Source organism: Rhinolophus sinicus, chromosome 6 (assembly GCF_057876585.1).
Source record: "Rhinolophus sinicus isolate RSI-liver-muscle chromosome 6, RSI-T2T, whole genome shotgun sequence".
Lineage (NCBI taxonomy): Eukaryota > Metazoa > Chordata > Mammalia > Chiroptera > Rhinolophidae > Rhinolophus > Rhinolophus sinicus.
The window spans coordinates 10,668,569-10,682,205 of NC_142506.1; the positions used below are offsets into that span (position 1 = coordinate 10,668,569).

A 13,637-nucleotide genomic window follows, 5' to 3' on the forward strand; every position below is an offset into this window, starting at 1 on the left:
CCAGCTCATTACGCCCCCCCCCCCCCCCGCCCTCTTCCCCCCGCCCCCGCCCCAGCACACACACACCCTTTCTGAAGTCTGTAAGTAATAAATCTTGTAACTCTACTTCTTTTGTTTGGGTGGATTGGAACTGAGCTTTCAATCTAAATTACCACATGAGTTTCACTTCTCCAAAGTGATCTCCTATGGGTGGCTTGTGTCCCTCATTCAACAAGCCATAATCTGCATATTCTTAATATACCAGGTAAGCCCCCCACCCCCGCCCCCAGCACACTTTCCTTTATATTTGCAATTCTCACAATTTGCAGCCCCTGGAGACCCAAAGTCATTTCCTTTGTCTTGTCACTCTCTAAAAATGTATTGTTCCCTTGCTAATCAAGTTCTAACCAAAGCTTTGAGCTACTCATCCCTGAGTCTCTCTTCTGTATATATGAGTTACACACGTTAACAGACTTCTGTTTGTTTTTCTCTTGTTGGTCTGTCTTTGCTACAGAGCTCTAACTGGAACCTAAAACTATTGAAAGAAAAAGGATTTTGTATCCCTCCTGTACAAACACAAAGACATAATCTTACATGGCCCCAGGAGAAAGTAAGTAATATTAAAGATATAAGACTATGAATGACTGCAGATGTTGCCTCTTAGACTTTGAGAAGTCTAGGGCTTAGATGAAAATCAACACAAATCTAAAACAAGCAAAACAATTATGATGAGCATTCGGCCACAGATATGCTAATTTGGACATATGTTAACAGGACGTAGAAAACAGAGATAATACATAGGGACTGCAAAAGATTGTTAGCTGAGTTCCTCACCTTTAAAAAATACAAGTAAAAAAAATACAAGTAATAAATGATTCAAGAATAAAACCAGGTGAAATATTATTTTAAAAATAGGAACAATTATTTATTTTTTTTAAAAAAAGGAAGCAGCAAAGAAAACTGGTCAACTAAGCATTTCATTGTGAAAAACTTAAGACATAACCAAAGAACAAAGAACAATCAAAGAACAAAGAAAGAACAAAGAACCAAAGAACAATCAAAACAGGACCCCAAAGATTTATATCAAGAAATAAAGGAGAGCAAGCCTAAAATATAAACAGATTTACTTTTTAATGTGACTTTTATAATTTATTTTTAAATCTTCAATCAGGAAATTATAAAATGAATATTCATGACCAGAGCTATTGTTTTCCAGCAGTTGTTGTGGGATCCATGGGGTAGGATAGGATGGAATAGAATAGAATAGAATAGAATAGAATAGAATAGAATAGAATAGAGTAGAGTAGAGTAGAGTAGAGTAGAGTAGAGTAGAGTAGAGTAGAGTAGAATAGAATAGAATAGAATAGAATTCAAGCATACAATTTGAATTAGGGGGAAAATGATATACAAGGTAAAGATAGGAGATAGATGGATAGATAGATGGTAGAAAAAAAGGAGATAGACTGATAGATGATAGATGATAAAGATATAGTTGACAGTAGATAAATAATAGATGATAGAGGATAGATGATAGAAAGATAGAGGTAGTTGATACTAGATAGACAGATAGACAGTAGATAGATGGTAGAGAGAGAGAGAGAGAGAGAGAGAGAGAGAGAGAGAGAGAGAGAGAGAGGATAGATAGATAGATAGATAGGTAGATAGATAGTAGGTAGATAGATAGATAGATAGATAGATAGATAGATAGATAGATGATAGATAGATAGGAGATAGATATAGAGATATAGAGAAATTTCAATAAATGTGTGTTTAAAAAGATTAGCACAGTATTCCCTCAGATGTCTAAATTTGGAGTTGAGCTACTCCAAAGCTATCCAAAAACGAAAGCAGGCCTATGAATTTTTGTTATCCATCTATGACGAGACGAGAATGGAAATTGAGAGGAAGTCTTTAGAAGCTTTCTAGCAGGCTGACAAAGAAATTGCATGTCTGTTCAATCTAATAATAAAAAGTTTAGAGTTTCACTTTATGCCTTTTTGTAATTTTTCTAGTAGCTCATTTTTATTATATTTTATAAAAGAATCAGGCTGTGATGGATTAGAAGTTTAAAACGTAAAATTGTCCCTTTTTCACAGGTAGCTTGAGAAGCAAGTAATGAAATTATATTGGGTTGAGGCAGATGCTGCGGATTCTTCCACTCTGCAGTTATACAAATCCATGCGTTGAATTAGGCTGTCGTTTCTACCTTTCCAGGAATTGTCATTGTTCACTCTTACAGTAAGAGAAATGAGGCCTGAGCTAAGAGAAAGGGAAAGACAACCTTCCTGCTTAGCAGTTACAAACTAGAACTGTAAATCAAGTAAAAAAACAAAAACAACAACAAAACCTTAGGGATCCACAGTCAGTGATTGGGCCGTTCGGTTGCCCTGTGAGACCCATTGTCCTGAGGTTATTTTTCTTGCCTGTCCAGACAGTTCTGCAACACTTGCTGCTGGACTTCATCCAGTCGCTCCCAGACACCAGAAGATAACCTCTCCCTTTCACTTCTGGGCTAACAAGTAGTGAAAACGTGGGGGACCCGGTTCAGCTTTGGGGAGTTAAAGTGGTATCTGTGATTTGCGTCAGCCCTCGCTTTGTTTTGGTGGCACTTATGATGTGGATGTCGTTTGTTGTCCACATAGGGCAGAGCAGACTTTCAATGGGATACATGCATCCTGGAGGGACAAGAGTATGAAGGTACGGGGCTTTCTGCAAAAACAGAGCTGCCAGCCTCAAGGTCACCTTGGTTAGCGACAAACCACAAAATGTACAAAAGGTACTTTCTCAGATTTGTTTACTTTCCTGGCACATTTTCTGAGAAGACCTAACTTTCGAATTCACTTCTCGGAAAATTGACAACTGCTAAGTGACCTTAGAGAACATCGGCCTGACCCCTCATAACACATTCCTGTTTCTTGGTCCACTAGTCTCGTGACCAGCCTCAGGACCATGGGATCGGTCGTGTACAAAATCTGTGCTCATTGCCAGATGTCAGGGCCTTCTTACTTGTAGCCGAACCCTTCTACTCGTAGTAAATAAAGCCTTTTCTTTTCTCACCTCTGTATCTTTCAACAAGAGGTTTTCTCCAGAATTCCTTTATGTCCACCCTGTCTGAGAGCTGGAATGTATGTGCTCACAGCCGGGAGAGAGTTGAATCATTGACTCAGCCCTGCTTTCCATGGATCTGTCGCCCAACGTGTCTACCAGGACAACTGGAAGGGCCTAAGGACACTTGGATTCAGTTCTGTTAAAATTGACATCATCTACTTCAACAGAGGTTGAGGCCAGAAGATTGCCCAGATTCCTGTCTCTCTGAGTGTAGAAGCAATCTGCTAATTCAAAAACAGAAGAAAAAATAAATAAGAGGGAAAATAGAAAGAGTGCTAAAAACCCACATAATATTTTAAAATAAAAGGAAAATCGGATGAGCTCTCGTAATCTTTCAGATGGATTTTAAAAAGGAAGACTATTTTGAAGCATCTATTGCACATAATAGATGCTTGGAAAGAGAACTCTAGGAATAGCAAAAGTAAGTTCATGGGATAAAAGAGAATCCAAAATGTGTCCGATACACCATTCATTGTGAGCCTCCTGGTAGTTTCTAGTAAAAAAAGTCTCTTCTAAATTTCAAAATAAAAATATAACAAATTGTAGCCTACAGAGATGTTTAATATAACAAAATGAAAACATGTATTTAAAGCAGAGGAAATAGTACCAAAAGAGTAATTGACCCGCAAAAATGTAGTAATCCGTGCTATTACTAAGGGAATACCAAAAAAAAATAAGCTTACCCTCAAATATGACCACAATAAATAAAAACTTAAGGGGTGGCCAGATGGCTCAGTTGGTTAGAGCGTGAGCTCTCAACCACAAGGTTGCCAGTTCAACTCCCGCAAGGGATGGTGGGCTGCGTCCCCTGCAACTAGATTGAAAATGGCAACTGGACTTGGAGCTGAGCTGTGCCCTCCGCAACTAAGATTGAAAGGACAACAACTTGACTTGGAGCTGATGGGTCCTGGGAAAAAAACACACTGTTCCCCAATAAAGTCCTGGAAATACACACTGTTCCCCAATAAAGTCCCATTCACCTTCCCCAATAAAATAAAATAAAGTAAAATAAAATAAAATATAAACAAATACTTAAAAACTGTTAAAAGGGAGAAGGAAGATGACGACATAAACTCATGAATAAAACAATGGAAAGATAAAATAAAATTGATATCTAATAATATAATAGCAATATTGATAGGTGCTTTGGAAAACATTCATAAATTTATATATTTTAATTTAACCAATTGATCAAAAATTGAAAAATATAACAATTAACAAAACTTGAAATAAGAAATGAGAAATCTAGCAATTTACTTGTACCTGTATAATATCCATTATTTTATTGCAGCTACATTGATTTAAATCAGTGTCTGCCTCTGCTAGGAGTAGGTTGAGACCTCCATGGGGATAGTGGGTGGGTTATGTTCAGGTTTTGGTTACCCACATAATAGTGTTCAGTAAAAATAGATGAGAATGTGAAGAAAAAGAGATTTTTAAGTTACAGGACAAGGTCAAGAGATGTAAAACAATATAAAAGGTTAATAGTGACCTAAAAATAAAAGCACCTACATGTGACATGTTTACTGGATAATTTGTCCAGACATCTAGAGAATGAGGGAAAGGAAAATAAGAAGGAACTATTAGTTTTGAGAGATAATATGTGCCAGGCAGTATGCGCAGAGTTTAGATTTTAAAAAAGGAATGTAAGAGTCAGCACAAAAGACACTGAAAGGCCAGTGTTTGTAGATGATGTGATGGTATCACGAAAACAAGAGAAAAATAAATCTTAAAACAAATGAATCTCTTTTTGTTGTAGGATATAAGAAAACTCCAAGCATTGCAATTAAATTCTTAAGTACCAGTGATGGCTTGAATGTGAAGTGGGTGGACTCTATTCCTGGAAGCAAAAAGTGAGTACTTAAGAATTAATGCATTAAGAAATAGATGTTCATACAACACACACACACGTACACACCCCTAAATGTACACGAACAGACACATCAATGAAGAGGGAAAGTCTCCACCAGGTTGAACAGGCTTTAAAATGCCTGTATTATTCGTAGTAACAATTCATTTCAGTGATATTATGTCTGAATCTTGTCATCCCCCAACCAACACTCTATCCTAACTTCTGCCCCCAGATTGATTACCCTAAAATAGAAACTTCTGAGGCATCCAGGGATCCCAAACATCTTTAGCCACCAGACCCACCCCCATCATAGCACAGAGAAAGGTCAAAATCCAAAATCATGCACAATCGCCCCCTTCGTTCGTAACGCATCTCCACTTAACTGTTTTAAAATTCCTAAAGATTTTTTTTTATTGCAGTAAGAACTTTTCACACAAAACGCTTAACACATTTTTAAGAGTGCAGTGCAGTGGTAACGGTAGGCACGATGGCGTGCAGTAGACCTCTAGAACTTACTCATCTGCAGAACTGAGACTTTTATGCCCCTTGGATAACAATCGCCCCTCTGCTCTTGCCCCCCAGTCCCTGGAAACCACCAGGGGACTTTTCCTTTCTGCTTCTATGAGTTTGACTTATTTTAGATTTCTGATGTAAGTGGAATCAGACAGTATTGATTTTTCTGTGACTGGTTTATGTCACTTAGAATATGGCCTCCTGGTTCGTTCATGGTGTCGTGCTTACTCTTTATATTCATTTTCTGATTCCTCCAAAGTTGCCTATTATTGACCTCTAATGCCTGTGCCACATGGTCCCTACCCTTGCAGTTTTCTATCTGTGTGCCTTTCCTGAAGCTTTTCCAGATTTTTCCAACGTAGGCAACTTATCCCTTCATCTGTAGCATTTCGTCTTGTATGCTGCCACTTGCTGAAAACAGAAACTTCACTGTAATGTTTCTTGCAGGCTTTACTTTCACTGCAATTTAACAGTCTGGGTGTTTCTGTCTAACATTTCTAATTAGATTCAACATGTATCCTATATCTGTCATAGTATTTCCATCCGTCATGGTATTTAGCAGAGTGTCTTACACATAGTAATTGCAGTAAATATTGTTTAATAGATTGAATGGTAGAAACTGCTTAAGGGAACATTTCATTTACCTTCGTATGCCTAAAGCACAGGAAGGACGTGACATGATATAAATGCTCAATAAATGCTGGGTTGGGTATGGGGAAAAACAGAGAGAAAGAAAGAGAGAATGCAATGATTTGGCTGAGACCACAATGCTACCCACGTACTGAGGTCAATTCTCAGTTCTCTTATTTGACCTGCTGGTAACTCCTTCCTACAGGAAACACTTCCTTCCTAGATTTCTAGAACACTCACTTTCTTGGTCTTCTTCCCAAGTCATTGACGGTTTCTTCTCAGCCTATTTTACTGCCTTTGTCTTCTCCCAGGCCCTTCCCCTTGAAATGCCTCAGGGGTGGATCCTTAAGGTCCTTCTTTTCTCACTCCCTTAGGTGACCTCATTAGTTCACAGTTTTCAAAAAAACGCACGTGATGATAATTCCCATGTACACATCTCCAACCATGACACCTTCTCTAACGCCAAACCTATGAAGTCCTGTTGCCTACTTGGTATTTCCCCTGGAACGTCCAATAAACATTTCACATTTAATATATCCCAGGCTGAACTTTCGATCTTCCTCCGTGAGCCTGCTTCTCCAACAGGGTTCCTCACCTCAGTTAAGAATGGAAACGTCCCTCTTCCAGTATTCAAGCATTCTGAGCTGTCTTTTTCTCAATTCATCAGGAAATACTTTTTGCTCCACCTCCACAATATGTACAAATGCCAACAACTTCTGACCTCCCACCCCTTTACCAACTGGCTCGGAGCCATCATCATTGCTCACCTGGATTGTTACAATAGGACCTGCAATTGGCTCCCCACACGGCAGCCAGAGAGATCCTTTTAGAATGTAAATCAGATACTGTCACTGATCTTTCAAAACCCTGCAATGGCCCTCCATTTTGCTAAGAGCAAAACCCAAAGATGAGGAAATATCCAACTGGACTCCCCATGCCTCTCTCTGACTTCATCTCCTCCTAAGTTCCCTCTTGCTCACTCCCCTCTAGCTACCACGTCCTTCTTGCTGTTTATTTCAGCCAGCTATTGCTCCTTAACAAACTACCCCAAAATTAAACGGCTTAAAACAACACTTTGTTATTTTCTGTGGCTCCATAAGTTGACTGACTTCAGCTGGGCATTCTTGCTCAGAGTTTCTTGTATGGCTGCAGTCCAGTGTCAGCTGGGTCTGAAGTTATCTGAAGGCTCAGGGGGCTGGGCATCCAAGATGGCTCACTTGCCTCTCCCCGTGCCTTGGGCTTCTCACAGCATGACAGCTAGGGGAGTCAGTGTTCTCATGGTCAACATCACGAGAGCAAGTGCTACAGGAGGCAGGAAGTAGAAGTTTCTGGGCCAGGTAAGGGCCACACTGGACCTGGCAGCATGACAGTTCCATCTTATTCTATTGGTTTAAGCTGTCACAGATCCTGGCAGGGTTTAAGGATGTGGAGAAATAAACACCTGTTTGCATGAATGTCAAGGCTGCACTGTAAAGGACCATGTGGGATGACAGGTATTATCGGGGCAATCTTTGAAAAATATAAACCATCATTCTATTTTTCAAATACAATAGCTATCCCTCCATGCATTAGCCTTTCCCTCTGCCAGGAATGCTTTTCTCCCACTATCAGCATGTTTTGCCCCCTTGAGAGTGCAAAGTTCTCAAGTCTTTGCGTTCTAACTTCAACTCTGTTAATATGTCACCTTCTCAATCAGCCCAGCCTGGACCACCCTATTTAACATTTTACATAAACACTCTGCCTTATGACCAAGTGCTCACAATTGCCCATGACGTAGCCATTGAATTTTTGGCTGGACCAAGTTTAGTCCGGCTCTTCTCCCCATAAGCCCCTAAAATTTAGCTTGCCCTCAAGTTTCAAGTGCTAAACCACTAAGGTACAAAATGTCTCCCCCTTAACAGCTGATTCTGAGAATTGAATTCTCTAACCACAAAGGAAAACATTTCCTCATTAAAATGCCCCAATAATACCACCTGTGCACCCCACCCGCTTACCCAACTTCCCCCAATTTCCTGCTAGTTTTGCCCACCCCACCCCATAAAAGAAAATCTTTTTTTCTTCTGTGAATTGTGCAGTTTTCTGACATCGGAGCATTCTCCCTACTGCAATAGTCTTTTGAAATAAAGTCTTTCTTTAGCTAAGTCCATATTTATTTTCATTTGACACTTAGCACTCCCAATCTTTTCTACCCTACATCATTTTTCATATCACCCAGTACAAACATTGTAGGTGCTCGAAAAGCATTTGTCAATTTAATGAATAAACTCTCACTGGTGGTGTGATGAAAGCAGGTCCATCTAACCCATAAAGATACAGAATAAAGAAATATTTGCTAGTTATCTTCTGGGATCTCATTCTCCACCCTAGATAATTGAGTCTCTGTCATGTTCCTTGATCTAGCTTCTTGTTCCAATCATGTGGTTCCTATAAAACTTTGATTAGTGCTCTTTGTCCTTCCAAATTCCTTTCCCTGTCTGTTCTTGGACTTAGCTCAGAAGCTGGAGCCCAGTGATTTGGGGACAGTTTCCCGTGATGCTCCCAACCCACTGGATTTTCAATCATTTTTCTTGGCACACCCGTGTTAATTTGTGTTGAGTGTATCACATCCTATCCAATCTGAGCCGCTAGTCTCTGCCTTTCCTGTAGTCTGTTACCTGCTCTAGGGCACAATATGGTCATCTGCTCCAGACCACCTTTCCTCCTCTCCAGCTGACGTGGCCACCCAAACTGGCCCTGATTCACTTGTCCAGGTGTCATTGCTGTTTCTAACACCTGCTCGCCTTGCACATCCTACTTCAGTGCACTGATTCCCTTATAGACATATCCTGAGCCAGAAGAAACGGAGACATCTTTCTTTCGTGATCATGCGTGCATAGGTGAGCATGCAAAAACATCTGAGGGTGCAGTAGTTTCTAGGTTCCAAGCTTTTCCTCTATTCCTAAGATCTAGGCAGAGAGAGAAAAAGAGGGGAAGAAGTCAAAAGTCTTGTGATCAGAATGAGTTTCTGTTCGTGACCACTGTGGGGACAGAGCCAGGAGTGCAGTTTCCAGGCTCTCGGCCTCACGTGGAAAGGTGCGGGCTCAGGTAGTAAATGGCCATCAACTGTGATTGGATGGCCATCAGCTGTGGCTAGTTGGCCGTCAGCTGTAACCAGTGAGCCATTGGCCACTAATATAACTGCCGTGACTACGTTAGCAGCAAATGGGGGCTAGCAAGAAGATGGTGGCTGGCAAGCACGGATTGAAGTTAGCACGGCGGATTGCAGCTAGCAAGTGAGGTTGGTTGGCAGAGAGAGAAGTGGATGGTGGGTTGCGGATCATGTGGCTCCTGCTTCCTGTGTCTCCAACCCAGCCGCCAGCGAGACTATAGTGGTATGACTCCCCTATCTATGGCATGTGGGTATTCCTTTTTGGCCTCGCCATGTCCTGCGTTCTTGTGTGGGGAGTGGGAACAGAGACCTTGCATGACAACCACCTTGAAATTACTCACTGCAGCTCCTTTAAATAAAGTTCCAGAGCCCTATTACAATGAACAAGATACCAGTGCCTCAGAGTGTCACCCAAGCATCACTAATAAAAGGAATAACTGCACAAATCTCCTGAGTTTTAAAATGGAGATTGAAATCAGTTGAAGAAAATGTATGTGATTTCCAGCCCAGGAGGGAAAGCATGGAAGTTAGGGCACTCTAAATCAGGGGTGTCCAAACTTTTTTCAACGTTTTTCACCAAGGGCCATATGCGGTAAAATACACAAACAGCCGGGCCACTCACTCAGGTGAAGTACATATTGCCTCACCTGGTTTATTTAAGTAAACTAAATATATTTTTGGAATTTGCTGCGGGCCAATTAACAATGGATCATGGGCCGCAGTTTGGACACCCCTGCTCTAAATCATGAGGGGACATCTCCTTTCTCATTGAAAAATGAAAGTTTTGCTTTCAGCCCTGCTTTTAAATGTAGGAAATGTCTCATGCTATCTTCTATGTCTTCCTTTTCTTGTTTCCCAACTGCAGACCTTCAAGTGAGGCAGAGGGTGAAAGAAAAGGCCCTAAAGCCCAAGTCAACAGCCTGAGTTCTACCTTCCTGCATCCAACTTCTGAGTCTCACCTATGAAATGTAAATAATAATTTATATATCTATATGGATATAAGTTTGAATTAAACAAGAGGACAAATAGAAATATTTTTAATATACGTAACAAATTACAGAGCTACATGTTAATTTAGAATGTAAAAAAACGATGGGATATATGGAAATATATCTCTGTTAGATAATTAATATTTTAACTGCCATTTCCCCCCAAATTCATATAGAAATTAAATATATTTTAAATATGTTTGAAAATAAATCTAAAATTCCATGAGAATAATAAATGTATGAGAATAATTTATATATGTTTGAGGGGAATTGAGGGATAAGAGTTGATTTGTTCTAGGTAATATACAAAATATAATTTTAGGCTAAAACAGTAGTTCTCAGCTGGGGGCAATTTTGTCCCCCAGAAGATATTTGATAATGTCTTTGAGACATTTTTGCTTGGGGTGAGGGTAGGGAATGTGCTACTGACATCTAGTGGATGGAGGCCAAAGATGCAGCTAAACATTCTGCACTCCACAACAAAGAATTACCCAGCCCAATATGCCAGTAGTGCTGAGGTTAAGACACTGAGCTTAAAGTATTAAAACTGTGGTGCAGGTATGGGGCCTAATAAATAATTGATCAGACTGAAAACTTCAAGTACAGTCTCAATTATACATGAGAGTGTGACATAATAAAAATGTCCTACCAGTGGGGTAAAATATTCAATCAGTGTTAGAGGGTCAATTGACTAATGGATTACGAGACATAGAGTTCCAACCTTATTTTTTTTTTTTTTACCAAGAAATGGTTCCAAACTTTTTGATAAAAGAAAAATATAAAGTGAACAGTTATTTAACCTGGAGGCGAAGAGGCTATTTCTGAAAGTAGCATTTATTCTGCCCATCATTTAAGAGCTAGGCCCTGATCCATGTGAAGTGGGAAGTGGGAGGGTATACATTTCTATGGCCCAGCAAACAAACAAAGTTTCAGCTCCGGGGACACTGGCTTATACCTACCTGTAGATAAGCAAGAGACCTGATTAAATAGGGTTTTGTAAAAGGAGCTTATGTTTCCCTTCTCAGGCCATGCTTTCAAACAAGGATAAAGAGTGTTCCCAAAGAGATATGGATGCTGAAGCATTAAGTCCTAGCTCCAGTGTTCACATCTGTCTAGAAAACGCCAACATCTAAAAAGTACACACATTCCTTCCCCAACTCACCATTGCAGAACAGCACTGTAGTCTTTGCGTCTGATTTATTTACCTCCTTGGAAACCATATGGTATATTATATGTAAGAGAATAGAAGGATACGCTTAGAATGCGATCTCTATAGCTAAAGACAAGGGGAACCTTTCTTTAATATGATTATAAGTCTTCCCTTGCGTTTGATGTTTCTTCTTTAAATTCCCCACGTAGCTGTCCCTGAGGGCATGGCCGGAGGAAAGAGGCTCAGTCTGTCCTCCAAGCAGTAACTGTATTTGCAATTACTTAGTTCCAAAAGGCCCTGTACAATCCAATTATAGTGTGGGGTGTGTTTAGAAATGCTCCTTCTGGTCCATTGCTCCTCATTTACTTATGGTCTGGCCATAGACGTCCATATTGGCCTGCAACCTTCTCTGGATTCAGAATATGGAACCAGTCCCATTGCTGATTGCATCACCAGTGAGGAGGCAAGAATGAAAGTAGAGGGTTGGTGCTCTAGAAAGCAGATCAGGTTCTCTACAAAGAAAAAGAGAGCAGAACACAGTCTGGTGGGTTATATATTAAATAAGGAGATAGTCTATCAAATTAGACAGCACAGACCATTGTATTTCAAGCAACCAAGAGTGTTGTAAACCTTTGCCTGTAAACACATCATGGGGTTTAAGCATCAAGACTTTTAGGCTATAATAAGCATGCAGAGGTTGAACAAACTTTTCCTGACAACAGAGTCTTTCTGTAAAAAGATTTCTCAGCCCACACTAATCCTGTTTCTTCTCTAAATTATCTACATTACCTGCCCAATCATTTGTTTTTCACAAAATTTCCTTTATTTCTTTTTGTATTGCTAACAAAATTTTAAATTATTTAATTTTGCGTTTGTCTGGGCTTTTCATGTGTGCTTTGAGCAACGTGATGGCAGGGAGTCTGCTTATTTTGGATCCTCTGAGTACAAAGCATACTGCTTCCCCCAAAATAGTGGTATTCGTGATTTTAAATTGTAGCTGGTTGATGAATCCATACAAGTGAATGGAAGACAATAATATCTCATTTACCAAGAATTCACTGTCCAGTATCTTGATTTTTTGTAACATAGGAAAGAACCACAAGAAAAAGAAAAGCTTTCAAACATCCAAAAATAGATGCTATTAAGTTCATTTGTACCATTTTAAATGAGCATAAGATAACTAAAAGGGAAAACCTGCAATGGTCACAGATAGGAATTATTCTCACAGTGTGACACAGAATTCAGTATTAGGTAAATAACCTTTGACACAGTGAAACATTGTTTTTCAGATAGTATGAAACTTGGATATTTTTTTTCTTTTCATCAAAAGCCAAGAAACCTAAACCCCCATCCCTTTGCTACAGAGAGGAGCTTTAGCAATGTAATTCTGCAGAATGGACTCTGGAGGAGGGAAAAAAACAAAACAGAAAACCTTCATTTTTCAGTGTTCTCATGCATGTATGCAGTAGGCAGTAGGAACAGGAATGGCTTAACATAAATGCAATAAATGAAGACTCTGTTTATAATGAGTATACTGTAAGGAACGGAAGGCCAAGAGTTTGAAAATGCTGTGGAGTTAGGCTTTCAATAAAGACATAAAGTAATGGCTTTTAGGAAACAGCATTATCTGGCATATCTGGCATAGACAAGTATGAAACACAGAAGAGATTCAGCAAAACAGGCAGAATCACACCTGAATCAGTAAGGACATCCAGGCAGGAACTTGAGAGCAACATTACCTTAACGTATTACTAAAGGACTCAGCATGACCCGAGGGAGAAGAGGCGGGAGATATCAACCAGTTATGTTATAGCTACATCAGGACATCGGTTGTACTGTGAGATGATATGTGCTGAAGTAAACCAATTAGCTAGCCATTCGTAGCGGATGTTATGTATTAAATTTGTCGTTGTTTAATAGTTCTCTGTGTTATCTTTAAAAAGCCTAAGTAAAAAGCACTGTTCAGGTACTGTCGGAAAGAGGTTTTATAAACCAATTGTTGGTTCAGATTAGTTGCTCAGAGTGATGGAAGCTCACAAATGAAAAAAAAAAAAAAATGGCTCAATACTGTTTCCCTCTCGAGTTCATAAAATGAAAGACATGGCTATTAGAAATGCGAGGAAAACTTAAGTTAAAACCCCTGGTAAAAATAAGTACCTTTTGTTCAATTTTTAAAAACATGAATTTTAAAACCTAAATTTCCTAAACCACTTTCTTCTGTTTAATATTTGTAACTTCAAAGGATTAAATTAAAAAGTAACACTTTGG

The 13,637-nt window shown here is 39.5% G+C and overlaps 1 protein-coding gene across 13 annotated transcripts in view; it reads left to right on the forward strand.

Moving 5' to 3' along the window:
* LOC109443351 (uncharacterized) overlaps positions 1–13,637 on the forward strand; it is a 196,040-nt gene that overhangs the window by 16,075 nt on the left and 166,328 nt on the right. For 12 of the 13 annotated variants that reach the window (XR_012490850.2, XR_012490849.2, XR_012490847.2 and 9 more), the window contains 3 exons: positions 494–589; positions 4,847–4,940; positions 10,096–10,198. Coding sequence is in view for 2 of the 13 variants with exons in the window: in XM_088798952.1 (XP_088655078.1) it covers positions 10,192–10,198 (7 nt within the window). In the remaining 11 variants the exon portion in view is untranslated. Of the gene's footprint in view, positions 1–493; positions 590–2,621; positions 2,756–4,846; positions 4,941–10,095; positions 10,199–13,637 lie in introns of all 13 variants that reach the window. The other variant, XR_012490832.2, reaches the window with a different exon arrangement.